The sequence below is a fragment of the Selaginella moellendorffii genome, unplaced genomic scaffold (genome assembly GCF_000143415.4).
Source record: "Selaginella moellendorffii unplaced genomic scaffold, v1.0 SELMOscaffold_123, whole genome shotgun sequence".
Lineage (NCBI taxonomy): Eukaryota > Viridiplantae > Streptophyta > Lycopodiopsida > Selaginellales > Selaginellaceae > Selaginella > Selaginella moellendorffii.
In genome coordinates, this window is record NW_003314384.1 from 101,258 (window position 1) to 127,666 (window position 26,409).

General features: G+C 47.0%; 10 protein-coding genes and 1 long non-coding RNA gene across 12 annotated transcripts; 5 read left to right on the forward strand and 6 right to left on the reverse strand.

Annotated features, from left to right (window-relative positions):
• Positions 1–551: 551 nt before the first annotated feature.
• On the forward strand, positions 552–3,892 carry LOC9633402 (threonine--tRNA ligase, mitochondrial 1). The gene is made up of 21 exons (XM_002991686.2): positions 552–693; positions 742–859; positions 910–1,035; positions 1,098–1,157; positions 1,209–1,301; positions 1,356–1,430; positions 1,490–1,618; positions 1,673–1,762; positions 1,817–1,905; positions 1,962–2,058; positions 2,115–2,201; positions 2,251–2,335; positions 2,393–2,487; positions 2,543–2,575; positions 2,633–2,719; positions 2,769–2,861; positions 2,918–3,010; positions 3,078–3,299; positions 3,366–3,437; positions 3,499–3,570; positions 3,632–3,892. The coding sequence occupies exons 1-21, from the start codon at positions 593–595 to the stop codon at positions 3,740–3,742; spliced, it is 2,028 nt and encodes a 675-aa protein (XP_002991732.2). The 5' UTR covers positions 552–592; the 3' UTR covers positions 3,743–3,892.
• Positions 3,740–6,384, reverse strand: LOC9633403 (rop guanine nucleotide exchange factor 7). The gene is made up of 7 exons (XM_002991723.2): positions 5,573–6,384; positions 5,391–5,507; positions 5,174–5,328; positions 5,035–5,109; positions 4,696–4,983; positions 4,281–4,643; positions 3,740–4,216 (listed from the first exon to the last, which is right to left on the reverse strand). The coding sequence occupies exons 1-7, from the start codon at positions 5,856–5,858 to the stop codon at positions 3,863–3,865; spliced, it is 1,638 nt and encodes a 545-aa protein (XP_002991769.2). The 5' UTR covers positions 5,859–6,384; the 3' UTR covers positions 3,740–3,862.
• Positions 6,385–6,796: 412 nt separating this feature from the next.
• On the reverse strand, positions 6,797–7,887 carry LOC9633439. Of its 2 annotated transcripts, none has more exons than XM_024665554.1 (2): positions 7,633–7,887; positions 6,797–7,254 (listed from the first exon to the last, which is right to left on the reverse strand). In XM_024665554.1, exons 1-2 carry the CDS (start codon positions 7,802–7,804, stop codon positions 7,010–7,012), a joined length of 417 nt encoding a protein of 138 aa, XP_024521322.1. In that variant the 5' UTR covers positions 7,805–7,887; the 3' UTR covers positions 6,797–7,009. The 2 variants fall into 2 exon arrangements, with proteins under 2 accessions (XP_024521322.1, XP_002991770.1); XM_002991724.2 differs by having other exon boundaries at positions 6,797–7,281.
• Positions 7,888–8,218: 331 nt separating this feature from the next.
• Positions 8,219–10,725, reverse strand: LOC112342909 (pentatricopeptide repeat-containing protein At1g11290, chloroplastic-like). The gene is made up of 2 exons (XM_024665526.1): positions 8,642–10,725; positions 8,219–8,549 (listed from the first exon to the last, which is right to left on the reverse strand). Exons 1-2 carry the CDS (start codon positions 10,723–10,725, stop codon positions 8,219–8,221), a joined length of 2,415 nt encoding a protein of 804 aa, XP_024521294.1.
• Positions 10,726–10,866: 141 nt separating this feature from the next.
• LOC9633440 lies at positions 10,867–11,286 on the reverse strand. Its single transcript, XM_002991725.2, has one exon. The coding sequence runs from the start codon at positions 11,284–11,286 to the stop codon at positions 10,867–10,869; it is 420 nt and encodes a 139-aa protein (XP_002991771.1).
• Positions 11,287–11,508: 222 nt separating this feature from the next.
• LOC9633441 (probable leucine-rich repeat receptor-like protein kinase At1g68400) lies at positions 11,509–14,218 on the forward strand. Its single transcript, XM_002991687.2, has 4 exons — positions 11,509–11,673; positions 11,857–11,916; positions 12,277–13,531; positions 13,599–14,218. Exons 1-4 carry the CDS (start codon positions 11,509–11,511, stop codon positions 14,216–14,218), a joined length of 2,100 nt encoding a protein of 699 aa, XP_002991733.2.
• A 124-nt stretch (positions 14,219–14,342) lies between these two features.
• Positions 14,343–15,442, forward strand: LOC9633404 (red chlorophyll catabolite reductase, chloroplastic). The gene is made up of 3 exons (XM_002991688.2): positions 14,343–14,379; positions 14,424–14,662; positions 14,725–15,442. The coding sequence occupies exons 1-3, from the start codon at positions 14,349–14,351 to the stop codon at positions 15,322–15,324; spliced, it is 870 nt and encodes a 289-aa protein (XP_002991734.2). The 5' UTR covers positions 14,343–14,348; the 3' UTR covers positions 15,325–15,442.
• A 4,916-nt stretch (positions 15,443–20,358) lies between these two features.
• LOC9633405 (syntaxin-125) lies at positions 20,359–21,559 on the forward strand. Its single transcript, XM_002991689.2, has 2 exons — positions 20,359–21,383; positions 21,478–21,559. The coding sequence occupies exon 1, from the start codon at positions 20,412–20,414 to the stop codon at positions 21,345–21,347; it is 936 nt and encodes a 311-aa protein (XP_002991735.1). The 5' UTR covers positions 20,359–20,411; the 3' UTR covers positions 21,348–21,383; positions 21,478–21,559.
• Positions 21,560–21,639: 80 nt separating this feature from the next.
• Positions 21,640–23,884, reverse strand: LOC9633406 (protein KINESIN LIGHT CHAIN-RELATED 1). Its single transcript, XM_002991726.2, has 3 exons — positions 22,909–23,884; positions 21,976–22,853; positions 21,640–21,898 (listed from the first exon to the last, which is right to left on the reverse strand). Exons 1-3 carry the CDS (start codon positions 23,791–23,793, stop codon positions 21,682–21,684), a joined length of 1,980 nt encoding a protein of 659 aa, XP_002991772.2. The 5' UTR covers positions 23,794–23,884; the 3' UTR covers positions 21,640–21,681.
• LOC112342927 lies at positions 23,756–24,142 on the forward strand. The gene is made up of 2 exons (XR_002991110.1): positions 23,756–23,867; positions 23,930–24,142. It is a non-coding gene; the product is annotated as an uncharacterized LOC112342927 (long non-coding RNA).
• Positions 24,143–24,887: 745 nt separating this feature from the next.
• Positions 24,888–26,305, reverse strand: LOC9633442 (bidirectional sugar transporter SWEET4). Its single transcript, XM_002991727.2, has 7 exons — positions 26,182–26,305; positions 25,955–26,035; positions 25,831–25,867; positions 25,534–25,750; positions 25,282–25,443; positions 25,111–25,230; positions 24,888–25,058 (listed from the first exon to the last, which is right to left on the reverse strand). Exons 1-7 carry the CDS (start codon positions 26,303–26,305, stop codon positions 24,888–24,890), a joined length of 912 nt encoding a protein of 303 aa, XP_002991773.2.
• Positions 26,306–26,409: the final 104 nt, after the last annotated feature.

A 26,409-nucleotide genomic window follows, 5' to 3' on the forward strand; every position in this document is an offset into this window, starting at 1 on the left:
TGGTAGAACAAAGGGGCATTTACAATTTTATACTTTACACCAACATAACCCATTGTAGCAGCAATATGTCCATAATAATAGCCTTCTGCCTGGTGTATAACCTCTATTACAAGTGCTGCTAAGTTACCAACTATCTCTCTTCCTAGTGCTCCAGTGTTGGCTAAACAAATGTTGCAAATACCACCAGGTTTTCTACAATATATCCAAAGACTGAGCTCAACTAATTTACCAAATGAAAGCTCTTGAGTAATTGTCCAAGTATAAGCACCATAGTAATTGCGTGTGATATCTATTTTATCATCTAGCATTTTATTAAAATAATAAGCAATTTTGTGAATATCTTCTAGATGTATATAATTTATAAGTGTTAGAGCGTCCCAATTTATATCACAATTTACATAATTAGAGAACATTATTAAAGAAAGGAAAAAAACCCAAATACTCATTTTGATTAAAGAAACAGAGGTGTCGCTTTATATGAACCACTTTTGAATTCTTCCAAACATAATAAAGTTACATAATAGTTAAAGTTATGCTGAAAGCAATTAAGGGTTTTGGAAACTTCAAGGTTAGGGTTTTTGCTACCTCCGCCATGGCGGATCCGGTGGTGATCCAGAAGCGCATTCGCATCTTCAGCGAGTTACAGGCGTCGGAGCGCGCGCGCAACGAGGAGCTCGGAGGCCAGCCGATCGAGTAGGCCGGATTTATCTCTTGCTTGTAGCCAACATTTTTCTCGTCCAGTGTGACTGTGCTCAAGGATGGGGAAGTGGTGTACCCCGGAAGAAGGCTTCTCACGACGCCGCTGGACATTGCCAGGCTAATCTCGAAGAAGAAGGCTGCTGATTATGTTATTGCGCAGGTACTGTTACCTCTTCTCTCACTTCTTTGTGAGCGAGCGTTTCCAATTAGGTGAATGGGACTCTGTGGGATATGGGACGCCCTTTGGAAGAGGATTGCACGCTTGTTCTTTACGCGTTTAAGGACGAGCAGGGTCGTGATACTTTCTGGCACTCGAGTGCTCATATCCTTGGCGAGGTACTACATTTTCTTTTTTTCTTCATTCGAGGGGAAGAATTTAACGTGCTGTAAGTTTCCAGTCCTTAGAACAAGCGTATGGTTGCAAGCTCTGCATTGGTCCCTGCACGACAAGGGGAGAGGTACTGTTTTAGTGAGTTTGATCGGTATAGTTGCAACATTTTCTTATGTAGGGCTTTTACTATGATGCTTTTTACGAAGACGGGAGAACACTCAACGAAGAGAACTTCCCGGCTGTGCAAAGCCAAGTGACGAAAGCCGTTCAGGTTCGACGAGGCATATGATAGGACAAGGTTGATCTTTGTTTTGGAGACGTGCAGGAGAGTCAGCCGTTTGAACGGATACAAGTGACACGGCAACAGGCTCTGGAGATTTTTTCTGATAACCAGTTCAAAGTAAGTGTCTCTGTTGGAAGCCTGTTTTAACTTAATAGGAGGTTTTGTTTCTCTTGCAGGTAGAAATAATCAATGATTTACCCGAGGATGCTGTGATAACAGTTTACAGATGCGGTCCACTTGTTGATTTGTGTCGTGGACCTCATATTCCCAACACATCCTACGTGAAAGCTTTTTCTTGCTTGAAGGTGCCGTCATGTCGATTAAGAAACTGTTCCTTTCGTAAACGTTCATTTTAACAGGCCTCCGCGTGCTATTGGAAAGGTAAGCAAGAACGGGAAAGCCTTCAACGCGTTTACGGAATATCATATCCTGACAATCAATCCCTGAAGGTACTTGTTACGTTTCCATAACATTAACATATGGATGATTTGTTGGGCTTGTAGGCTTACATGACCAAGTATGAAGAAGCCAAGAAACGGGACCATCGGTTACTTGGGAAAAACCAGCAGCTCTTTTTCTTCCACGAATTGAGGTAACTTTCTACCTCCTAGAAACAACTATAGAGTTCACGCTTGCGTTCCTTCGCAGCCCAGGGAGTGCATTCTTTCTTCCAAAGGGCACGATTGTGTACAACAAACTGTTGCAATTTATCCGTTCAGAATACAGGAAGCGAGGTTTTGACGAGGTTTGTCCAGTATGAGCTGTTTTTAAGTAGAAAATAATGTTTTCTTCGGCTCTTAGGTAGTCACTCCGAACATTTATAACATGAAACTTTGGGAACAATCCGGACATGCGGCTCATTATAAAGAAAACATGTTCGTCTTCGAGGTAATACTAGGAAAATCCACCGCCCGCTGGTTTTAACCTCTTGCTGCAGATAGAAAAGCAAGAATTTGGTCTGAAGCCCATGAATTGTCCCGGCCATTGTTTACTTTTCCAACACAGGGTCCGTTCATATCGAGGTAGGGAGTCTGCAACATGACTGTGTTTGCCTAACGAGATTATATATATTTACGTAGAGCTGCCTCTGAGAATAGCTGATTTTGGGGTTTTACACCGAAACGAATTAAGTGGTGCACTCACGGGGCTGACACGAGTCAGGCGTTTCTCACAGGTTTGTCATATAATCTGTGTAGAGTTACTCACGTATCTCGTTGCCGCTGTCACAGGATGATGCTCATATCTTTTGCATGGAATCTCAAGTAAGTTTTAGTTTTGAGTATTTTTTTTTTGGTTTGCTAAACGATTACCTCCTACAGGTTTACGATGAAGTCAAGGGATGTCTGGACTTTCTCGATTACGTGTACACCATTTTCGGCTTTACTTATGATCTCAAATTGTCCACGGTATGTCGAAATTCTTCAAGGTAGTCCTTGACTTCGTATGAAATTCCAGCGGCCAGAAAACTTTCTTGGCGAGAGCGCCTTGTGGGATCGGGCGGAAGGGGCATTGGCGGACGCTCTGAATGCGCATGCAAAGCCCTGGCAGGTTTGATATCTCCTTTCTGTTTCATGTAAATACCGAGCTCGTAATCTTTTCTGCAGATGAACGAAGGAGATGGTGCCTTTTACGGGCCTAAGATTGACATCCAAGTATCTGATGCACTGAACAGGAAGTTCCAGTGCGCAACAATTCAGGTCTTGTTTTCAGGGCTTTTGTCTTTTTTCTTCTAACGTGTTTTTTTTATCTTCGTGATCTACGCAGCTTGACTTCCAATCACCGATTCGGTTCAAGCTGAGCTACTCGGCCGAAGACGAAGCAAAGATCGAGCGGCCTGTCATCATCCACCGGGCGATATTGGGGTCCGTTGAACGGATGTTCGCAATACTGTTGGAAGACAATGTTGGAAAATGGCCCTTCTGGCTCAGCCCGCGCCAAGCTATCGTTCTCACAATCTCGGAGAAGTTTAAAGACTACGCCGAGGAGGTACAAAATCCGATTCACCCCTTTGTTTTCCTAACGTTCTGCTTACTTTTTCTGTTTTCGCACCAGGTTCGTGCCAAACTTCACGCTGCTGGTTTCGAGGTAGACGTCGATGTCTCGGACAGAAAGGTGGACAAGAAGGTACTTGGACACACGTTTTTTTTTTTTATACATTTAACGTACTACTTCTGCAAATTACAAGGTCCGAGAAGCTCAAATGGCACACTACAACTATCTCTTGGTGGTGGGCGCTATGGAGCAAGAGAAAGGAGAAGTAAGAACGAAAGCAGCGTGTCTTTAAGTATGCAAGTTTTAACACTCGTCTCTTGCCTCAGGTGAACGTCCGCACGAGAGGCAGCAAAGGCCAGCGCGGTTGCATCACGATCGAGAAATTAATTGCCGAGTTCCAGGACTTGGTAGCAAACTACACACGAGGAGAGAACTAAGAAAAGGCCAACCTTTTACATTACTCTCGTTGGATTGGATACAATCGGCTATGGAGTTTTGGAAACACCATCACCAGAGATGAAGAAAAGTTCTATAGGTTTATGTGAGTCTCTTCAACCTCAATCTCTTCCAAGAGGACTTTGCTCCAAGCGACACGATGCTGGCCATTGATTCACTTGGTTGTTGCCTGGAGCGTCTGCGTAGATCCTCTTTGTGAACTGGTCCACTTTGATGAAGTCTGCGAGGAGAGTTTTCTGGCCAGCTGATTTGCGGGAGGGATCCTTGATGACGGGGAATGTGAGCGAATCTGTGGATTGGCTTCCCAGGGCCTGGCTCGAGTCGGTCGTCGTCGTAAAAGACGAGCTCCTCGCTACCTCGTCGGCATTGAGCACACCGTCAATGCGAGCCGTGATGTTGAAGGACAGGCTCTCCAGCACTCTGGAGTAGCTTTCAAGGATGGATTGACCAACATCCTGCAAACAAAGTTTTGTTTCTTTTTGCAAGTCAGGCATCGGAGATTTCTATATGAGAACATACCTTGTTGAACTGGATCTTTTGCATGTCCAAGAGTGTCTGAGGTAGCCCCGGAAACTTTTGCCGCAAGCTATGGAGCAATCCCTCGGCCCTGTCCACGAGCACTTCCTTCTTCTCGGCGTCCGCCACGAACTCTTTGACCATTACCCACGAGTTCCTCGCATTGAACTTGTTGTCTTTGGATGCCGGTTGCGTTTGCTTGTTCTGGAGCTTGTGCTGCCAGACGTGGATTGCGGCCTCGATCCGGTTGGCAAGCTCTACCGCGCTGTGCTCGCTGGAGACATCGAGGACACCGAGAACCGCATCCGCGGAGAACTCATCCGATGAAAGATACCGGTACAGATCCCCCAGGATAGCCTTGCCATTCTACAACCAAGGAAATCAGCGCTGCGATAAAGATGTGTGTACGCAAACTTACCTTTGGAAGAGCTTCCAGATATGCATCGGGGACTTCCATCTCAGAGAGGATCTGGCTATTTATTGCCATCGCTGCCTTAAAAATTTGACTTGTGCTCTCTTTTTGATGCAGCAGGGCCTTCTTCGCCTCGTCGGAAAGCCCGCTGGGCGGCACCTTCGGAACTGGGAGCCACCACTTTCCTTCATGCTTGGACACCGAGGGTCTGTTTGGAGCTTTGTCTTTACAACACACCATGTGCTCCTGATCAACGTACCAGAACTCTGGCGTTTGAAAGCTCTCGAGGCAATCCTACACGGAGAGCAAATGATCAAGCAATGACTGAACTGGACAATGCCTTACCAGGAGCATCATGTCCAGCTTGCGGAGAGCTGGCAAGTTAATTTGCAGATCAGGACGAGGATTCGCAACCATGATCTGAGACGAATAAGATGACAATCAATCTTGGGTAACGGAAGTCACACAGAGACTTGTTACTCACCTCAACGCTGCTTCCGTCTGGGAATGTTTGCCAGGTTGGAACGAGCTCGACAATGTAGTCTGTCACAGAGACAAGCCAATTCATTTCTCTCTTCCACATTCTCCTCCGGCTCGTGGCTAAAGGTTCTAGCTTCCACAAGTTTCCAAACACCGAAGCTGCAACAGCGAAGACCCACACGGTTACACCGTACCATGACAAGTCTAGATCGAAAACGAACCAGAGAGATTTGTGATGGCATTTGACAGCGCCAATGCAGTGGAAACTCCCTTGGCACCGCCAGACATATCCTCTCCCAATAGCAACCGCGCAAATCGCTCCTTCATGATCTCCGCTTCTGCAAGGCACAAAAGACAGTCATTTTCCATGAAGACCATCGAAGAAAATCGTCGCAAAACTTGCCGGAATGCTGCTCGATCCGCTTGTTACTCGGCACATCGCCATTGGGAGTGCACACATCGCCTGCCAGGCCCTCGGACCCGTTGCTCGAGGCCAAAACCGGCATTGGCGATGAGCCATCCGAGCTAGAAACCCGTCCAGAGTCCCCGTGAACTTCACTCAGCCTCGAGCTCGCCACGACCGATGCATCACACGTAGCAAAATCGGTACTGTCCGCGGAGCTAACAACGCTGGCATTATGATCCTCGAATGAGAGCGTCGTCACGGCTGTCGAAGAATGCGGCTCCATAGGACGATTTGAGAGGCGCTAGCCCAATAAAAAAAAGGAAACTCCTCCAGTCCAGATGATGGAGCTACATTCCTGTTCCGATACCTCTAGAGAATTAAAATGCTGGTCACCAGGAATTCTTCTCGATGATGATCCATTCCCTTGAACCACAAGCTACTCCTGTAAGAACTCCCTGCTCTAATCCCTGTCACGAATCATTTGGCCGGGCCACCAGACGAGCCCCGGAAGCAAAGACACCACCACCTCTACAATCTTCCGTAGAAGACGCTCCAGCTCCAATCCAGGGCACGTATTCCGGATTGATTCATCCCAAAGACAGCCGCCGATCGCCCGGATCTCTCAAAACGGCCGCAAAAAGAATCGATTTCCTGCTAGCGGCGTCCATCGCTTACCGACGACGCAATCGCATTCCCTTGCCAGGAATTGGCGCACACCGCAGCGCCATGGCATCGCAATCCAAGAAACCCCTAGAGACGAAAGACCCAAAATATTTGCCCGTCCATCCAAACCAGCGCCTTTTTTCTCTTCTCCTTTAAGTGTCAGCCGCCGCACAGTACACACACACACGCAAGCCTGGCCAAATCTAGTGGCGCAGTGGGGTACGGCCCGAGGCGTACGGACCGGCCCAAAACCAAGGAATGTTGACGTGGCGGCCCCAGCGCCCGGCACGTGGCAGCATCACGCCTTTTATGCATCTCCATTTCGAAAAACATCCCGCCCAGCGATGATGAGGAAAAGATTTTGATTCGCTGGCTAGATGCCGACCAGATATTCCCCCCAAATTTAAACTACATTAACTTACTCCCCCTGGCATAATCTAATCAGCCTTTCCAGCCAGTCGCCAGTTCGATTCACAGTCGCGTTAAAAATCCCCCACTACGCCTGAAGAACACATGGAATATACCGAGCCAAGAAAACGAACTTAGACAGAGATGGCATGGCAGGAGAAAACCCATTGTCTTATATATCAAACAAAGTACACACACCGGAAAATCCTTTTCTTCTCTACAAAACCATAGCTAGTAGTAGAAAGCTCGCTTCTTCCAATCCAAATCCATGGGCGCTTAGATCGATCGATCGACCCAAGGCTGCTGCTAGTGCTGGCAGCGAATTCTTTTCTTCTATCATCGTTTTTGCTGGTGCTGTGATCTTCAGTTCCTGCTCTTCCGACTGGATTCGCGAGCTCTGGCGATGCATGCCTCGGTGATGTGAGTACCTGGGAGGAGTCGCAGTGGATCGGGGCCGAGTTCTTTCCGGCAAGCCGCGTGGAGATGAGGCCACTTGGTTGCATCGCCCAAGTACTTCTCGCTTAGACCCCATAGCGTGTCGCCCTCTTTGATCCTCCCCCAAATCTCTCGGTTCTCCATTCGAATCGCCTCGCGCTGCTCTGCGCCCACTGCTGCCACAGCCTCAGTTACTTTCTCTAAGCAAATGCCTCTCATGAGAACCAAGCACAGCCAAGCGGACAGAGACAGGCAAGAAAAAAACTTAAAGAAAGACGAAATCCCTTATCCAATCCCAAGGAATCCACGAAATCCATGAAATCCCACAGGTGGAAGCCTGTGACCAAGTATGGATCGATCGACCCATCCGAGAACAAATTAAACGATCTATGACACCAAGACGACGATCGGAGCATCAGGCATCCTACATTCTTGCGCTACATGACTAGAAACCCCAAAGTCCTCGAGCTCGCTTTAGGGAAAGCAAAGATTTCGATCCAAAACACTCAGGAATGCGCGCAAGACTCACGAAATCGGGCACGGCGACGTACCTGCGGCATCAGTTGCGACGGTGGTGGCGTCCTGGACAGCATGCACGGTCGACGAGACGACGCCGCCGCTCTCGGATTTTGGACAGGAAATCTCCGCGGCGCCGCTGTGATCCGAGGGAGCGCTGGAGCTCTCCTCCTCCTTGGGCTTGGTGAATGCCTTCCACCACGCCATCGCGCTGCTGCGGTGCCGCCGATTGATTGATCACCGCGAAGAAACAAAGAACAAAGAACACTCGCCCCAGGGTTTCTCCAATAAATATTTCCTTTAAACGGGCATTGTAAATCACGCGGTAGACAGACGTGCCACCTGGACGATAAATTTGATTAGTATATTCTAGAATATGCTAGATATAGATTCTTAGAATCTTCACTACGCGGCCTTGTTAGGGCTTCATCCCGCGGTCTCTCTCGCTTGGATCGATCGGCTTGGCGCTCGAAGGTACGATTAGATCACGAGCTTCAGATCCCGGCTAGATCTAAAATATTTCGCAGCAATCGATCTTATTCTTTTCTTTCTTACGCAGCGATCGATCTTAATGCGCAAGAATCGTCGACGATGCACAGGGCGCAGAGCGCCAATCTTTCTCTAGAAGCTAGCTACGCAACGAATGCCGTCTATCTCCACACATCCCCGACGCGAGCGGCGAACGGCGTCATTCCCAGAAGCATCAGCATGGTGGCCATCGATCTCCCGTCCGATAATCCCCTCCATCACAGCAGCAATGGCGGCAGTGGCGGCAGTGGCGGCAGCGACACCGACGACGCCGAGCAGCAGCTCCTCCACGACAACAAGAGGCCGGCCTCCAAATTCCTCAAGCCCGAGAGCGCCATCCATTTGATCCCACTCGTCCTCTTCATCTGCGCTTTGATCCTCTGGGCGAGTAGCACATCCGTCGTTCGCTAGCCAGGTAAGCGATCTAAAAAGTTTTTCTAGCGCCAGGGATCCATCTCTCACGAGGAATGCTCATGTGTTCTTCTAGGGAGCGATCCATTAGCGTAAATGTTTGACATAAGAACGAAAGCGGCAGCGCTGTTCTCTTCCCGGAGCTTATCAAATGCCAGCTCTCCAACGCTCAGATCGTTCCACTTCCACGACGCTCCCAGCAGCGTCAGCCACAGGGAGCTGCCGGGATCACAAGGCATGCTTCTCACCACCTTTAGCGCCTCATCGAATCGATTCGCTCGTCCCAGCAGACCCACGACGCAGCTGTAGTGCTTCACCCCTGGCGACACTCGAAACTTCGCCTCCATCGTCTCGAGGAACTCCCGGCCTCGATCCACCAGACCGCTGTGGCTGCAAACCGCGAGAACCGACAGCATCGTGATCTCGTTGGGCCGAAAGTTTTGCGCCACCATCTCGTCCAGGAGATCAAAGACTTGCTGGTGGCTGCCTTGGCGACTGTACCCGTCGATCAACGAGTTCCAAGTTATCACGTCGACCCTGCGGATGCTGCTCAGCGACTCAAACATCTCTCGAGCTTCCGCCATGCTGCCACACTTGCCGTAGAAATCGACGAGAGCATTCGCCACCACCAGATGGCTCTCCACTCCAGCGTTGCAGATCTCGGCCTCGACGTTCTTCCCGGCTGCCAGAGCTCCCAGGCTTCCACACGCCTTGAGAGCCGCCACGAAAGTCACGTCGTCAGCTTCCAGGCCGCTGGCTTTCATCTCGGCGTAAAGTTTGAGCGCAAGCTCGCCCTGGCCGCTCTCGGCATAGCCCAGAATCATCGACGTCCAGCACACCAGGTCCCTGCTTTCCATATGCTCGAAGATCTCTCGAGCGTCCTCCATGCTCCCGCATTTGGAGTACATATCCAGGAGACTGCTGGCGACGAAGCTGTGGTGCTGTGATCCGGAGCTGGCAACTCGACGGTGAAGAGCTCGGCCTCTCTCGAGTGACACGGGCTTGACGAGCTTTCCTTCGACGATCTGCGGTTCTTCTCTCTCAGCGATGCTCCCGCAAGCCTTGAGAGCCGCCATCAGAGTGATCGCATCCGGCTCGAGACCACCTTCGTCAACCATCTTCTGGAAGTGTTGCAACGCGAGCTCGCCGTGGCCGCTCTGCGCGTAGGCCGTGATGATACAGTTCCACGTCACGACGCTGCGGTGCCTCATGCTCTTGAAGACCCGGCAAGCTTCGTCCAAGCTCCCACACTTGGCGTACATGTCCACCAGCGTGCTCGAGAGGAAGATGTGGAGCTCCTTTCCATGGAAAGCTTGCAGAGCTCGAGAGTGGATGGATCGTCCCTTCTCCAGCAAACGAAGCTTGGTGGTGCTTCGATCGGCGAGGCTCGCGCAGGCTTTCAAGGCGGCAACGAACGTCACAGTGTCTGGATCGTAGCCTTCGTCTTCCATCCGGGAGAAGAGCTCGAGAGCGAAGCTTTCGCGGCCATTCTCGGCGTATCCCAAGAGGAGGCAGTTCCAAGACACGACGCTAGGCCGGGGCATGGCGTCGAGGAGCCTGTGAGCGTCGATCGAGCAGCCGAGCTTGGAGTACATGTCGATGATCGTGTTGGAGACCTGGAGGTGGCGGTCGTGGCCGCTTCTCGCAGCTCGCGAGTGGATCCATCGCCCAAGTCGCAAGCTCTCGGGCTTGATCATGGCTCCGGCGACGAGCTTGAGATCTTCACGCTGGGACAGGCTCACGCAGGCCTTGAGGAGAGCAAGAAACGTGACGCGATTGGGAGCGCAGTCCATTCTCGCGTAGAGATCCAGGGCCAGATCGCCGCGAGCGCACTCCGCGTAGCCCATGACGATGCAGTTCCAGGACACCACCGATCTCTCCGGCGCTGGGATTGCCTCGAAGACGGCCCGGGCCTCCACCAAGCTGCCGCATTTGCAGTACATGTCGACGAGCGCGGTGGAGACGAAGCAATCGGGAGTGGAGGCGCGGATAATCTCGCCATGGATTCTCCTGCCGCGCTCTAGATCTCTGGCGCCGCCGCATACCTTGAGAGCCGCCAGGTAAGCGCCGCGCCTAGCCCCGGTGTCCTTGCTGGGAATTCCAGGCGCGCGCACGGAGCATTCCTCGAGCATCCCAAGAGCCCTAGTCGAGTTCTCCGCCGTTAGATCAAACAAATCTCCACCGTCCATAAAATTTTAAAAAGTGGATAACGCAAAACCCTAAACGTATGTTTTGCGAGAAGTTTATGGGTATATTCGAAAAGAGCCGAAGATACAGTTTTCGCGTGATTTTTGGAGATTTGTTGGTGTTCTTGGTGGGCTTTTGGATTATCACTCCCCAAGAGCAAAAGCTTCAGTAGGGAAGGTCTTGGTGATGCCCGCGAAGCTCTTGAAGTGGACATTCTTGACAGCATCGTCGGCGTCGGCCATGATCTGCCCCACGGGAGCCCAGATGAGGAGCTCCTTGGCCTTGACGCCCTGGAGCTTGGCGATCTTCTTGTCGCTCAGGAAGCCATGGATGGAGGTGGAATAACTCACCAGCTTCTTGATCTTGGCGAAGTTGTGCTCGATCTTCTTGGCGGTGGTGATCCACATGTAGCCCGTCGCCTTGACGTAGCCCACCTCGATCACCTCCTCCAGCGGCAGCAGCCCTCCCGGGAGCTTGAATTCCTCGAGCAGCGAGATGGCTTGCTTCAAACTCTCGGGCCCCTTCCACACCACCGCGTCCTTCTTCAAATCCTGGTCCGCCATGGAATATATGTTGTATGGATGGAATTAGAACTGCTTGGACAAGATCTTCTCTAGCAGCTGTTACCTGAGAGCCAAAAGAACACACAATTAAGTTGGTCTAGCTACCAAAGAGGGACACGAGAGAAAAGTAAAGTGCCGTCTTACGTGAAGAAGAAGAACACAACAAGTAGAAGAAATTAGCTTCCGGTGTGGAACAAAACCATCTCCAAACGACCTCCGAATATGAAGGACTTGGCCGCAAGCAAATGCCAAACAACAAGCTTTGGAAACGCAGCCATCAAAGGTTCCGAGGTTTTCAAGCAAGGCTTGTCCCGACGTGATCAGCAGCGAGAGATTAGGGAAATGCTGTGCATTAGTCTCTGCTGCTTGCACATCTTTTCGCTAGTGGTATTTCCAATGCTTTCTTTCATTATAATCACAAGCCGACGCTCCATCCATGCCATACGATAGAAAACAAAACAAAAAACTCTCTTTTTATATATATATATATCTACAATATGTTTGCAAAGTTTGAAATTCTACGAGTGACTGAAGTGTGGAGCCTCTGGACAGCTGCATTTTGTGGTGCAGGGCAAGCTTTGGTTTTTCAGTATGCCTTCACATAAGGACAGACCAAAGGGGCATGTCATGGTCAGTGAAACCAAAATACCTCTCATCAAGGCGGCCACCATGACAAACACCAAGCTTGCATTCTCTGGCTCAAAAGGATCCCTGCTTTGATGAAGACAGTCATGAGGTATTACACGAAGAAAGACAGGGGACGTCCCATGCAAAGCTGACGCAAGGCAGTGCTTTAAGACACAGGTAAGCTTAGCACAATCGAGCACTGCTTCATATGAGTAACAGTGTTTTATGTTCTTAGAGCTTATATTTATGTATATGGTGCAAATCTCTACATCAAGAAGAAGAAAAATGGCTACACTCTACTGCTTTAAAACCATCTGGTCATTTGTTATCTTCTCTGGGCTTTGGTGTTTATCGTCGGCACAGCAGCCGGATGTGTCTTCGGACAGGCAGGCACTCATCGATTTCATGAAGTTTGCAGATCCACAAAACAGAATCTTGCAATGGAACGTCTCCAGCCTCAATCCATGCACGGATCAAAACGCCTGGCAAGGGGTCAGTTGCAAGAAGCCAGACATCGGCCGTGTCACGTTTCTGGAGCTCGAGAACTTGGATCTTCCGGGAACGATAGCACCAAACACGTTGAGCAGGCTAGATCAACTCCGAGTTCTAAGGCTCATCAACGTCTCGCTCTCCGGGCCCATTCCTCCCGATCTCTCCAGCTGCATCCACCTCAAGCAACTCATCTTGCTCGGCAACAAGCTCACCGGTAATATCCCTGCCTCGCTAGGCACGCTGGCCATCTTAGATCGCTTGTCACTCCGAAACAATCAGCTGGAGGGAGAGATCCCGCGGGAACTCAGCAATCTCCAGGAATTGCAGACGCTCGGGCTCGACTACAACTCTCTCACAGGTCCGATCCCAGATATGTTTTTCCCCAAGATGACAGACTTCGGTGTCTCCCACAACCGATTGACTGGCAGCATTCCAAAATCACTCGCATCCACAAGCCCAACTTCATTCGCAGGGAACGATCTTTGTGGGCCGCCAACTAACAACACTTGCCCACCACTACCATCGCCCTCGTCTCCACAGAATGCCCACTCGGAACCTCGCTCTTCTGAAAGAGACAAGCTCAGCTCCCCAAGCATCGTAATCATTGTCGTCTTCAGCCTCGCCATCGTCGTGTTTATCTGTCTCCTCCTCATGTTCTACTTCAGGAGCGACGTCAAAAACAAGCCTGTGACGCACAAATCGAAGAGTCCCGAGAAAAAAGATGGCGGAGAGGTGCAAAGCATAGACTCGGCGAGCATGCAGTTCCCGGAGCAGCGAGGATCAGTGGAGGGTGAAGCCGGGAGGCTAATTTTCGCTGCCGAGGACAACCAACACAGCTTTGGCTTGAAAGAATTGCTTCGGGCATCTGCGGAGATGCTTGTTCCCAAGGGCACTGTGGGAACAACGTACAAGGCTGTCCTGGGCGAAGGTGTCGTATTCGCAGTAAAGCGGCTGATTGACAGAAACTTGACGGAGAAACCCGAGTTTGAGAAGCAGCTTGCGTTTGTAGGCAGGCTCAAGCACCCAAACTTGGTTCCGCTGGTGGCCTACTATTACTACGCGCAAGAGGAGAAGCTCCTGGTCTACGACTATCTCCCAAACAAAAGCCTCTACACTCGTTTGCACGGTAAGGAACTTGGCAAATCAAATCGTGAAATAATTATATCTCAAGTTTCTGCTTGTGCTCTGGACAGCCAACCGAGGAACGAACGAGCGGGAACTACTGGCATGGCCGGATCGCTTGCAGATAGCCTACGGCGTAGCGCAGGGGCTGGCATTTCTTCACCGGGAGTGCCCAACAATGCCACACGGAAACTTGAAATCCACCAACGTAGTATTCGATGGAAATGGGCAGGCTTGCATTGCGGACTTTGGGCTGCTGCCGTTTGCGAGCGTCCAGAACGGTCCGCAGGCGAGCGATGGCTACAGGGCACCGGAGATGTTTGTGGCCAAAAAGGTGACGCACAAGGCAGATGTCTACAGCTTCGGGGTGATGCTGCTGGAGCTCTTGACGGGCAGGGTGGCGGCGAGGCAGGGCAGCAGTGTTGACCTGCCCAGGTGGGTCAACTCCACGGTCCGCGAGGAGTGGACCGCCGAGGTGTTTGACTACGAGCTCGTCACCTACAGGAGAAACTCCGAAGAGGAGATGGTGTATCTGCTGAGGATTGCACTCGACTGCGTTGCGTCCAATCCGGAGCAGCGACCCAAGATGGCCCAGGTTGTGAAGCTGATTGAAGACATCAAGTCTCCGGAGCTCAGCAGCAGCGACATGTCTTTCTCGATAGAACACCTGCCGGGATCAGTGGAGCAGTGAAGAAATGAGGTGAACACACTAACTTAGTTTTTCTTCGTTCTAGCAAATAAAACAAATTGTTTAGAATTATATTAAAAAACATATTTTGGCCAACTTGATTTCTGATAATTTGACATTGATCTTTGTGGGCATGGCATTGGCGACCTCGTGCTGTCATCCAGGTAGGAAAGAAAGAATCGATTCGAGCTCCAATCCACTTCTCCAGGGAAGTTTCGTAGCCCATCCTCTTCCATGGCGCCGCCTTGCGCTGCTTGCTGGATCGAGTTCCCCAAGCTCAGCATCGCCAAGAACAAGCTCATGACCAGTTTAGCCACGAGGCTCGACCGGGAGCTGGGTTCGCTCCTCAATCCCACGCTCACGCCGCCGGAAGTCAGGTCTTTCCAGAGCCAGGACGGTGTCTCCCAAGGATCGGTGGTGTTAAGATCAGGGAAACAAGGCTCCAAGGTACCATTGAAGATTTTGCTTAGAAACTTTTGAGTAAGCAAACTTCCATTGTTCTTTTCTAGATTTGTTTCCTTCTTGGTTCGTGGCTTCACTCCAGTCTTCCATTCGGGCCTCTCAACATCACGACGCTTCAAACCATTCTAGATCCCGAGATTGATTCTCCTCATCTTTTGGTGGAGTTGATCCAAACTGGTTACAAGTCACTTGTTCTGTGCGTGGACAACATGCCCCGCAAGGACCTCGTCATGGATCCAGAGTACCTGAAAAGATTTTACGAGGACTCAAAGCTGGACGAGCTGCGAGCCAAGCTGGTAAAGCTTCCACAGTGTGAGTACTACGTCTCGCCTTCGCTTTTCGTGCGCGTCATGGCTTCGCCAACTGCGTTACTGTTAAAGTTTGCCGCAGAGGGCGAGGAAGAACTTGATGGAGTGGTGGAAGAGTCTATCACTCCGTGTGTGGAGGAGGCGGTCTCCATATGGCTGCACGGGTTCACGGAGCTGGGAAGGACTTTGACGAGTGAAGCCCAGATAAGTTCTCTCCGGGAAAGAGACGACATGATGAGGAAGAATTCCGTGGAGGTGGATTTAGGTGCAAACATGCCGAGGCTCTTCGGGCAGGAAACTACAGATCGAGTCATCGCAGCAGTGATCAAAGGAGAATGAAAAGATTGTGGAGAAGCCTCGCAATGAGAAAGACGCCTGTTGAGCGGTTGCAACTCACACAGAAAAGTCTGAGATTCACGTTTTTATATCTATATATCGTTGAAAGTTTTCTAGTGGATACGGACTCTTTGCCTGTGAGCCACTGTAAAAACAGGCCGCTACCGTGGTAATGTACCATGGACGACCAGGTAACCACTTCCTGCTGGGCTAGGCTGAGGTTTGCTTGGCTTTGTCCAGGCATTCGTTCTGAGCGTAGGCCATGAGCATGCAATTCCACGACACTGGAGTCCGATGATACATCTCATCAAAACATCGCTTCGATTCAATGATCTTTCCATTTGTGCCGCAACGTAGCAACACCTCGGTGTAAGTCATGGCGCTTCTTCCCGGCATTCTTTCAAAGAGATGGTTCACGGAGTCAAAATGCCCATTTGAGGCATAAGCTAATTCTCTTGTTAAAGACAAATGATGCCGATACTATATCTTCCTTTTGTGAGTATGTGCCTACAAGTGTGTTCCAAGCAGCATTGGGATCCTTGGCATAAAAGCTCTCTTCTAGATATGCTGTTAAATAGCCCCAGGAACAAGGATCTATACATGGCATTCTAGAAAAGAGTCCAGAGCTTGTGCTTGCAACAGATTAAGTTTATCGAAGGCGCTTGCTCCATATACCCATGTTGGGCATATCCGGCTATCATGAGAAAATATCTTTTCATAATCGAGGTCTGGAACGCCATCATTTCTGCATTTGCCCAAACAACCAGTACTAGTGCTGGTTCTTTTCTAGTCAGACTCTTGGAAACTTTTCGTAGAGTTGTGCTCCTGGTGTACAGGAATCACTGTATTGGATCTAGGGGAGATTATTTCTCCACGACTCGTTGTCCTCTCGTTCACGAGATTTCCTCTCCTCTTCCGCTAGCCACAGTCCCTCTCGCGCCTTGAATCCCCTGAGCATCTGCTCGAAGTGCCCCAGCTCAAAGTTGAGTTGAAGAGCGGCTAGCAGGCAGTCGGCCAGCCCATAACGTCCGGCTTGCAATACCCGCCATCCGCCGCAAACTCTTTGGCAGCCTCCAGCCACCAGTCGTCATAATCCAGGCGCGAACAAAACTCCCACGACATGACTTCACGCACGTTTTTATGCATGAAGTAAAGGTTTTACCAAAGTGCTCTAAGCTAAATTAAAACAATAGAGTTCTAACTAAAAGTTCTTACAAATGACTTAGAGCAACTTATTCCTCGTGAGATTTAGACAAGGTGATAGCCAACATGACCACATAATTATTTTGCATTTTTCAAAGTAGTAGACTTTCAAAAGTTCATTCTTTAGTGTTTATTAGTTATACTTCTCAATGATTTACCAATTGATTGTAAGTTTACTTGGATCTAACTTTCTATTTTCTAAATAAAGATTAGGTTAATTGATGCTTTTGAATGCAATCTTATATGACTCTATGACTCATGATGGATTGAAGTGAAATATAACTTGGACACATATGCATAAGCAACAAAATGGGACTTGACACTGAATAAATGGATAAATTGATGAGCAAATGATCAGTATGAATGAATGAATGGAAGCATGGAAGCATCTAAAACTACAACAGTTTTAAAACATCTAACATCCCAACAATATACAAAATAGAGCCAAATAAAATTTGGTGTTATTTAAATATACCAATGGCTTAATATAAAGAGATGAATATTCCACTAACTAGTATGGTATGGAACTTGGGTTTAGACCCAAACTAAATACAAAAGATAAACATGCTCAGTTGTTTTAAGTGGTTGCTTATATTTGATTTATTCTTACTATACTAGGAAATAGTTTTTGGGACAAACTTAAGAACTTTCTAAATATTATTGAATATTTATATATATATATATATAAAGAAAATTAAAAATAAACTATAATAATATTTTCAGTCAAAATGATAAAAACATTTATTCAGTTACTAACATAAATACCTAATTCTTTTATAAAAGTTAAAATAAATTTATTTTATATAACTAAATATAAAATTATTTAATATCATTATTTTTCTTATAGCTTTAGCAAATTCTAATAAGTGATTATATATATATATATATATAAAATTTTGTGAGTGCTCAAGATATAGAAATAGGTATATTAATTGGGGTTTAGACCCCTATTTATATATAAAAATGGATGGACTAGATTCAATCCTAAATGGACAGTCTATGCTATAATATTATAATTAGTGTATTACCTAATTAAGGTAATATATGTATATACATATATATGTATTTCAAACCTTACACCATCCTCATCCATATGATGGCAATAAGTTAGGTGGAACATTTGGACCTTCTATTAGAAGACTATAAACTAGCATAAGATTCTAAAGCTCCCACAAAACTACCAATAAAGTTGTTGACAACCATGATTAAAACAAAACTTAAAGCTATAGCATAAACATCAGTTGACTATAGAATCTTGAAGAACTAATTGCAACTTTATATGCAACTACTAAATGCTTAAACCAACCTTGAAGTTATAACTTTGAACCAAAACAAAAAACTTCAAAAACCACTACAATTCATGAAATGCCATTGCCACAAATGATATATTCCTTGTTTAAATCTACCCACCAATAATTCTTTGAGACCACTATTAAGTCGGACTTACAACCATAAGTAGAACTTGCATTTTTATTGGACTCACGACTATAAGTAAAGCTTACCTCCTTATCTTTGTATAACATTGCATATGGAAGATTAAATTCACTCCATTTGTTTTCCATATCCTCCTTATCCCCTCCTCAAAAGAAAAAGAGTTTTGAAGCATTTACTCTATTCAGACTCATTGCACTTGTTTTTACTCTACCATTTATATTCAGCTTCACTTCACTATTGCATTTGTTTAGCCTCATTACGTTGGGGTTGGGTGTTCTATTCGAACTTGCTATGCTCATTCTTATTTTATAATCCATATAATTTGTCTTTGCTTCACTATTATATTTATTCATTTTCACTCCATTATCAAGGTTATACTCTTGTCTATCCTCTCTACCCCCTCTTCTGAAGAAAAAAAAAATTGAAGTGATAGGGCAAAATGGAGAAAACAAGAAAAATTAAGGAAAAATAATTGTGGAAGAAGTAAAAGTAGATAAAGAAGCATTAGAAAAAGAATTTGCAACAACTGATAATACAAAAATAGGGAAATAAAAAAAAGGATATGTGCTCAAAGCTTGAAAAATAGGAGACTTTCTATCATAAAATACTTCAACCATCAGCAAAAGATTCATGTTGCTCAACCTCCTCAATATACAACTCAACACTTGAGATGGGAAAATCAATAACAATGTTCACACTCTCAAGGCAATACATAAACTCCTCAGGAATAATAGTAAAGCAAATTGTTTTAGTGGCACTCAAAAGTGAGGACATGTATTCACCCTGAAACTGTAGCCAAAATGATTCAAGCCTTGAAACAGGAGAATACTCAACATTAAGATTAATCCAAGACTCTACCAATGAAACAAACATAAGATTTTAAATTTCATGCATATACTCAATATTTAGATTAGTATAAAGAAGATAGAAAACACTCAACTTAACACTGGATTGAGACTAAAAATTATAAGAGTCAGAAATGATTAATGTGCAAAGAGAAAGAAATATTGTAAATAAGGAAGGAACACTAGGAACATAACAAGGTGGCTCAATCTAAGAAATAAAAAAAGGTTGGGAAAGAGTAAAAAGTAAAGAGAAAGGATTAAATGGTAGATTAAAAGATTGATACTTACCCCATGAAATCTCTACTTCATCTTTAAAGCTATCTTCATAATAATTAAACTCGTCAAAATGATCTAAAATCCACTCAAGCTCATACACATCATCTTTCCATAAATTTAATCCTCAAACATTTTCTACAAATTGAGTTGCATCATCCATAGCTCGCCAATTGATGTCATAATCATACTCTATATTAATGGGAAATGGTAAAACACTGAAAATAGTATAAGTTATGTAATCACATCCTATGGAAGTTAGAGATGGCAACACATTAAGAACAGGCACAACACTAACATGAGCACACCCCACAACACCAAAAGTTTAATCCAATAGAGTAGCATTAGTGATCTTAAGTGATATACTCTTTGATCGATGACGGCATGGCATGGTAGGAGAAGAGAATGTAATAAAGATTAAAAAAAAAAAAGAGAGTAAATCTAAGCACAACAATAGCTAGAATTCTAGATTTTACAAAAAAACTAATACAGATTTAAATCCAAAAGAGAATGAAGAAATAAAATAAAAAAACACAATTCTAACCACTAGAGTAAAGCATTATTAAAAAATCTTGCCTTTCAAGGTTAAACTGTAGTTCCCCTCCACCAATATAGGAATAAATATATTAATTGGAGTTTAAACCTTTATTTATATAGAAGAATGAATAGATTAAATTTAGTCCCAAATAGACAGTCCATATGTTATAGTATTATAATTAATGTATTATCTAGCTAAGGTAATACATATATATATATATATATATATATATATATATATATATATATATATATATATATATGTATATATATATATATATGTATGTATATATATATATATATATGTATGTATATATATATATATATATGTATGTATGTATGTATATATATGTATATATATGTATCTATATGTATCTATATGTATCTATACATACATACATACATACATATACAGTTTTATATTACAGTTGTATTACATAAATATGAATTATTATTATTGTGTTTAGTTTCATATTCTCTAATTTAAATTTATATCTATTCTTAATTTTTTTTAAAATTATTTTATATTAGAAAAATTATTATTCTTTGTTTGATGTTATCTCTTAAATAAGTAATAAGATCATTTAAACTCAATATAAATTTTATGAAAATTAAAACTTACAAATATTTTTAGAAATTTGTATTCGTCAGAATCTGACGGTTCAAAAGCACTGACGTGGCTGGTTTCCGTTGTAAGTTCGAACGGTTTAAAGTTTTCCCGCTTTCAAAAGCTAGGGCTCGAGGAAGTGAGGGCGGCGCGTCAAGAGGTGAGCAAGATTTCGGGGATCTCTGTCCAAGATGAACGATCTGCTGAGGTCTAGCCTCAGATCCAGCCAGAGCTACCTGGATCTCAAGCGCGATGTGCTGAGGGATCTGGAGGCAGGGCCAGAGATGGAGCTAGGGTCGCTGGAGACGGAGAAGAACCTGGAGCATTTTTTCGACGAGGTCGAGCAGATCAACATCGGGATGGAGAAGATCCAGCAGCTCCTGTCCAAGCTCCAGGACGCGAACGAGGAGAGCCGAGGAATCTACAAGGCGCTGGCGATGAAGGCGATCCGGGACAGGATGGACAAGGACGTGTTGGAGGTGCTGCGGCTGGCGAAATCCATCAAGGACCGGCTCGAGGAGCTGGACAAGGCCAACATTGTCAACAGGAAGATCCCTGGCTGCGAGCAAGGCACCCCGGCAGATCGCACAAGGATGTCCATCACCATGAGCCTGAGGATGAAGCTCAAGGATCTCATGGGCGATTTTCAAGCTCTCCGCCAGAAAATGATGGGTGAGTACCGCGAGACCGTGGAGAGGAGGTACTTCACAGTGACTGGGCACCAGGCCGACGAGGAGACGATCGAGAAGATAATCGAGACCGGGGAAAGTGAGGTGTTCGTCCAGAGGGCGATCCAGGATCAGGGTCGCGGCCAGGTGCTGGAAACCATTCGGGAGATCCAGGAGAGGCACGATGCTGTCAAGGAGATCGAGAAGAACTTGCTGGAGCTCCACCAGATCTTTCTCGACATGGCTGTGCTGGTGGAAGCTCAGGGGGAGCAACTCAACGATATTGAGAGGCATATGAGCATGGCTGCCAACTACGTGGACAAGGGGAACTCGCAGCTCCACTACGCCAAGCAGCACCAGAGGAGCTCCCGGAAGTGCACGCTCATTGCGATCATCCTGCTGCTGGTGGTGCTCATGGTTGTGGTCATCCCGGTTGTGACCAGCTTCAAGAGTGCTTGAGCGACCTTTACAGACATCACCACTGCTACCATCGAGGTATTCCTTTCTTTTTCTTTTTCTTTCTCTTTCATTTCGTTCTCTTGCATTTTGGAAGCTTGCTGGTCTGATAGTTCCAGGCTATCTTGTCCAGGGGTTTCTAGAGAAGTCACCAACGACTATGTTGCTACCTAGCTACGAGCTTGTTGAATAAACAGAGCGCCCGATTTGGTTCTTTTCATTGTCACGGGGTCTACCGATTTGTTCTAATCCAGTTTGTTCTACCCGATCTTACAGACAGATTGCAACACAGTCGTTTCGTCTCGTAACAAAGACCACTTGTATGTAATTGGTTTTCTTACACTGCTAAGCTACGATAATATCTTTTACTTTGTGCAGCCGGCCGCATCAACAGCTCTTCCAGGGTGCTCGTTTTGCGTACCAAAGGCTTCCCAGTCTCTCGGAGCATTTGCTCGAGCCTGAGTCTCTCGTCCACTACGTCGGGATGAACGGTACCGAGCCTTTCTTCTTGGGAGCGAAGCACCACTTGGAGCAAGTCAATAGCATCTTCGACTCTGGAAAAAAAACAGAAAAAGAAAAGAGAGGTCAGTCAAGTTCAAGTTGGTGGTGATAAATCTGACAGGAATTCAACCTTCCAAGAGCGTCGTATCCACCGGCAAGATTGCTGCAAACTGCAATGGTGTCTGGATGGTAGACTCCGCAAGCTTCTGCAAGTACATGCTGTGCCTCCTCCAGCACTGCTACTGCCTCGTGAATTTGCTCCAGCTCAAACAAGGCAAGTCCCATCTGGTTGAGCAAAACTCCCAGCATTAACGTGTTGGTTTCACCTGCAGATCGGAGCTTGTCCACTGCGCTGCTGAAAGCCGAGTGAGACTCCGAGAAGTTGCCCATAATGTAGTACAAAACTCCCATCTGTGCTTCAATCCCCGCTGCCGACCGAGGTTCTCCCGGTATGTTTTTAATGCTTTCCAGCGCCTTTCTCAGCAAGCACATAGCCTGTTCCCTCTCGCTCAAAGCTTCGTAAATTGCCGCAACGTCCGTCAAACCAGCTGCTAGTTCATCTGCCGGATGTCCCTGTTTCCCGTATATCATGATTGCGTTTTCGCAGTACACCTTCGCGTCTCTCATCTTCCCGGCTTTCAGATAGAGTTCCCCCAGGCTTACGTACATTGAAGCGACGGAAGCATGGCTCGCTCCGTTGAGTTGCTTGAATGCCGCTAGAGCTTTTTGGTACGAGAAGACGGCCTCGTCGAATCGGCCCAAGGCAACGTAGCAATCGCCGATGCTGGCGTCTATGGAAGCGACAGCGGCACTCTGTCCTCGAGAGCTCATTGCCGTGCTTGCATACACCAAATGCTCCAGTGCTGCTTCGTGCTCGCCTTTGCCACTTTGGATGAGAGCCATCAACCTCCTGTCTACTGCTTCTTCCATCGAGCCGGCAGGACTCTTTTCTGCGTGGATTTTCAGCATTTGCTGGCACAGTTCTTCGGCATCCTCGAACTGCATCGCCTGTTTATCTCACACAGTAAGTACCGAGTTTTCTCTGTGCAAATTCCTGATTTACCTGCAGGTATGCTTCAGCAAGATATCGACATGTCTCCCCAACTTGAGGGTCCATTTCTCCAACCGCCTTCTTCTGAACGGTGAGAGCATTTCGGTAGCTTTCGAGCGCTTGAACTTGCTTGCCTAACTTCGTATAAGTGTCTCCAAGCTGCATGTATCCCGCGAACGCTGCCAGCGAGTACTCCGCCCCTGCTTCTGCTATCCACTCCATTGGAAGGCTTTGCAAAGTCTTCTCCAGAGCTTCGACTGCCTCCCAGTGTTTACCCATCCTGCACTGCGCTGCTGCTACAATGTGCAAGCTCATCACCAGCTCCAAGCTCGGCTTTCCATCCGAAGAGTTGGCCTCCAACATCTTGGCAGCTCGGGAAGCATAGTCGAGAGTTTTCGACGGCTTGTCACCGGAGATATGGCTCGATTTGGCCAGCTTGAGCAAGTAGAGTGCTCTCCCTGGGCTCCCCGGAGGCTTTGGAGTCGGACTGGGAATCTGGGACTCCATTTCCACCGGAGAGACAACCTTCTGCAGCTGCTGAGGAGGAGGAGTCTTCGTTCTTGTCGGAGGCTGCTTTGTCGGTAACTTTTCCATTTGCTGCCGTGATATTTTTTTCTGATGAACAGGAGTCTCTATGTCTTTCAGCGGAGTCTCGGCTCCTTGAGCTGCTGGGTCCTGAGATTTTGGAGCACCAGAAGAATCGGTCCGCTTGTTCTCAGCTGGATTGGCATTTTCTTCTTCCTTCTCCAGGTGACTTACTTGATCGGCATTGTTGTTACCTGTGGCTTTGACGAGCTTCGTCTTGTGCAGCGCTTTGGGGCCAGCCGGATCCTTGACGTCCTTCTTCTTCTTCTTGCCAGCCGCGTCTTCGCTCGATTGCTGGCGCTCCATTCCCATCTCCCGCTGCTCGCTCACTGGCCTCTCAGCTCCGAGAGGAGAAATCCCCCAATTCTTTTGGACCCACGAACGAGGTAGGCAATGAAATCTCTCGATTCAAACAGGGAAAAATGGGAATGTTTCTGTTACCTTGCAGATCCAACGCGCTAGCCGAAGAAATTGCCGTCGCCACAAGTCTTCGGGGAATATCCGGCCGTCTCGGAACCTCCGGAAGAGCAAACATGCCTTTAGGTACGAAAAAAAGAGGCAGAAAACAAGAAAAAAAAACCACCGTTACAAAACGACTGAGCTCTTGTCACTTGAAGAAATGATCCAGCTTTAAAGTCAATGCAGTGGCGATTATCATTCATTCTCCAACCTTTAAGTTTAGAGATTAGAAAACCACTCCCTCCACTTTGTTCCTTCGTTTCAAACAATCGCTATGTAGATTAAGATCACGAGAAACGCACGTACTCAACTAGGCCAACTTTCTACTTTGAAAAGAAGAGCCCTTCCTCCCAACCAGGTTGCCCATGCATGCAATTAAGAAGCTTGGCTTGTCACGCATGAAACTGGAAAGGTGGTAGGGCAAAGTCTTTTTCTTTGTTTAAAGAGCAAACTTGCACATTCCACGTGGGAGGATATAACATCAGTGTCTGGGTGGCTGGCTATATATCAATTGTTTGTAACAAGGACACTAGCTCCTCTTTCTTGGCTCTTGAATGGATGTGTGGGAAAAGAAAGTGCCACGGCTCTGTCAAGAAAGCAGGAAAAATACTTTGATATGGAATTGGGGTCTTTGGGGTACGGCAGCCAAGTGCAAATTCTAGTCAGGGTGACACATGGGTGCCACGTCCGTACCACATGCATATTGGCAGAAAAGTCCACCAACTTTTCATTGACTTGACTGGTCAAGTTTATATGTGTATATTATGGAAATAATGCGGCTTATTTCTCATCTCTGGCCCCATAGTGTAGTGGAAGCACATTTGAACTTAGCTCAAAAGTCGTGGGCTCGAAACCCACTGGGGCTAAAAAACCACCCTTTTTTAAGCACTCGAAAGTTGCGCAATTCGTTTCTTTTTCTTCGGACTACGACTAGATTTGCAGATTCACTACTTGCTAACGATATTAGCATTGTTGTTGTGGTGGCTTTCCAGAGGTTTCATTCCCACGCCATCTTCGATCTCATCGGGCGATGTCCCCGCTGCTGGCTTGGCATTTCGATACACGAGGTAGAGCAGCAGCTGAGCCACGCCCGCCAAAACTCCCAAGCCATTTGGAATCTAGAAAGCATTCAGGTGCTGGAAGAGATGTATATGGCATGGAAGTTCTTACCCCGATGAATATATCTTTGGTGGCCACTGCATACAACATCCACACGAGGCTGTTGATCAGCACGAACAGCGAGAGCAGAAACGGCATGTACTCGACGCTCCGTGTTTGGATGACAAGTTTCTGTCACAAACACGAGAAATCAGCTGCAAATCTGTCCCGCTAATCACCCACCATGACGCTTAATGGCGAGACATACATGGCAACCGCCACCACCACGCAAACCGAGCCGACGATCGTAGTCCGGGCGTCATGGGTGTGCGCCAGGAGCATCGTGAGCGCCACAACCATGGCAAACGCAGCCAGCACGGCCCCAAGCATCCGCAACACCTTCATCTGTATGATCCAAAGTCTATCAAAGCTTCCAAACTTCCAAAGTTTTCCATGGAGAGCAAACTTGCGATCTCGATCGATGAGTATGCGTACCTTGGCGAGCTTTGGAGCGTAGATGAGATAGATGAGGAGGTAGACCGTCTCGATGGCGCATCCGGCGGCGTTGATGGTGATGATAAGCATCCCGTTTGTTTTGACGAAAGGCATGCCGTAGAAGACCCACAGCATGCAGTTGAAGAGCGTGCACACATACGGCAGGCCCGAGTAGTCCTGCGTCGATTTCATCCGCAAGATCCTCCAGAAGGTCGGCCTGTACGAAGGTTTAGATCGATCCACATGATAAAACTTTGGTAGATGGAAAGATTTGTTTGTTTTTTCTCGTGATCTTACGCTGGCGAGATGAAGAGTGCGACCGCAGTGATGTTTCCTACACCACCATCAACAGAATCAAAATCTCTTCGAGTTCCATTCGAAACTTGTTTGGTTTTATGTTTTCCTTGTACTTTCAACGTACCTAAGATCCCCAGCAAGATCTGCATGCTAACCGCCATCTCCGAGCGCGCAGAGTTCGACAATCCGGCCTGTGATCGCTGTTCTGGAGGAGGAAATTCCGGTTTGTGTTTAGTTCCGTTGTCGCCGCAAGAGAAAACAAGAAGTAACAAGAGCTAGAAAATCAAAGTCGAAGAAAGAAGTAGCAGCAGCAGCAAGGAAAGAAAGAAAAAAAGAAAGACAAAGAGAAACCGAAGATCAGAAAAGCGAAGAACCAAAGCGTTTCACAGAATCCCAACATCCACAAAGCGTGAATCAACTGCAACCACCGGGGCATCAACACGCAGGCAGCAGCAGTTTCAGTGCTCCTCCGCATTCCAGATGGCCAAAACACTCCAAAAAACTTCCAAGCTCCACCATGGCAGCACAACTCACATGACTCGGTTTTTAGGCAAACCACCGAGTGTTTTAGGTGGCGGC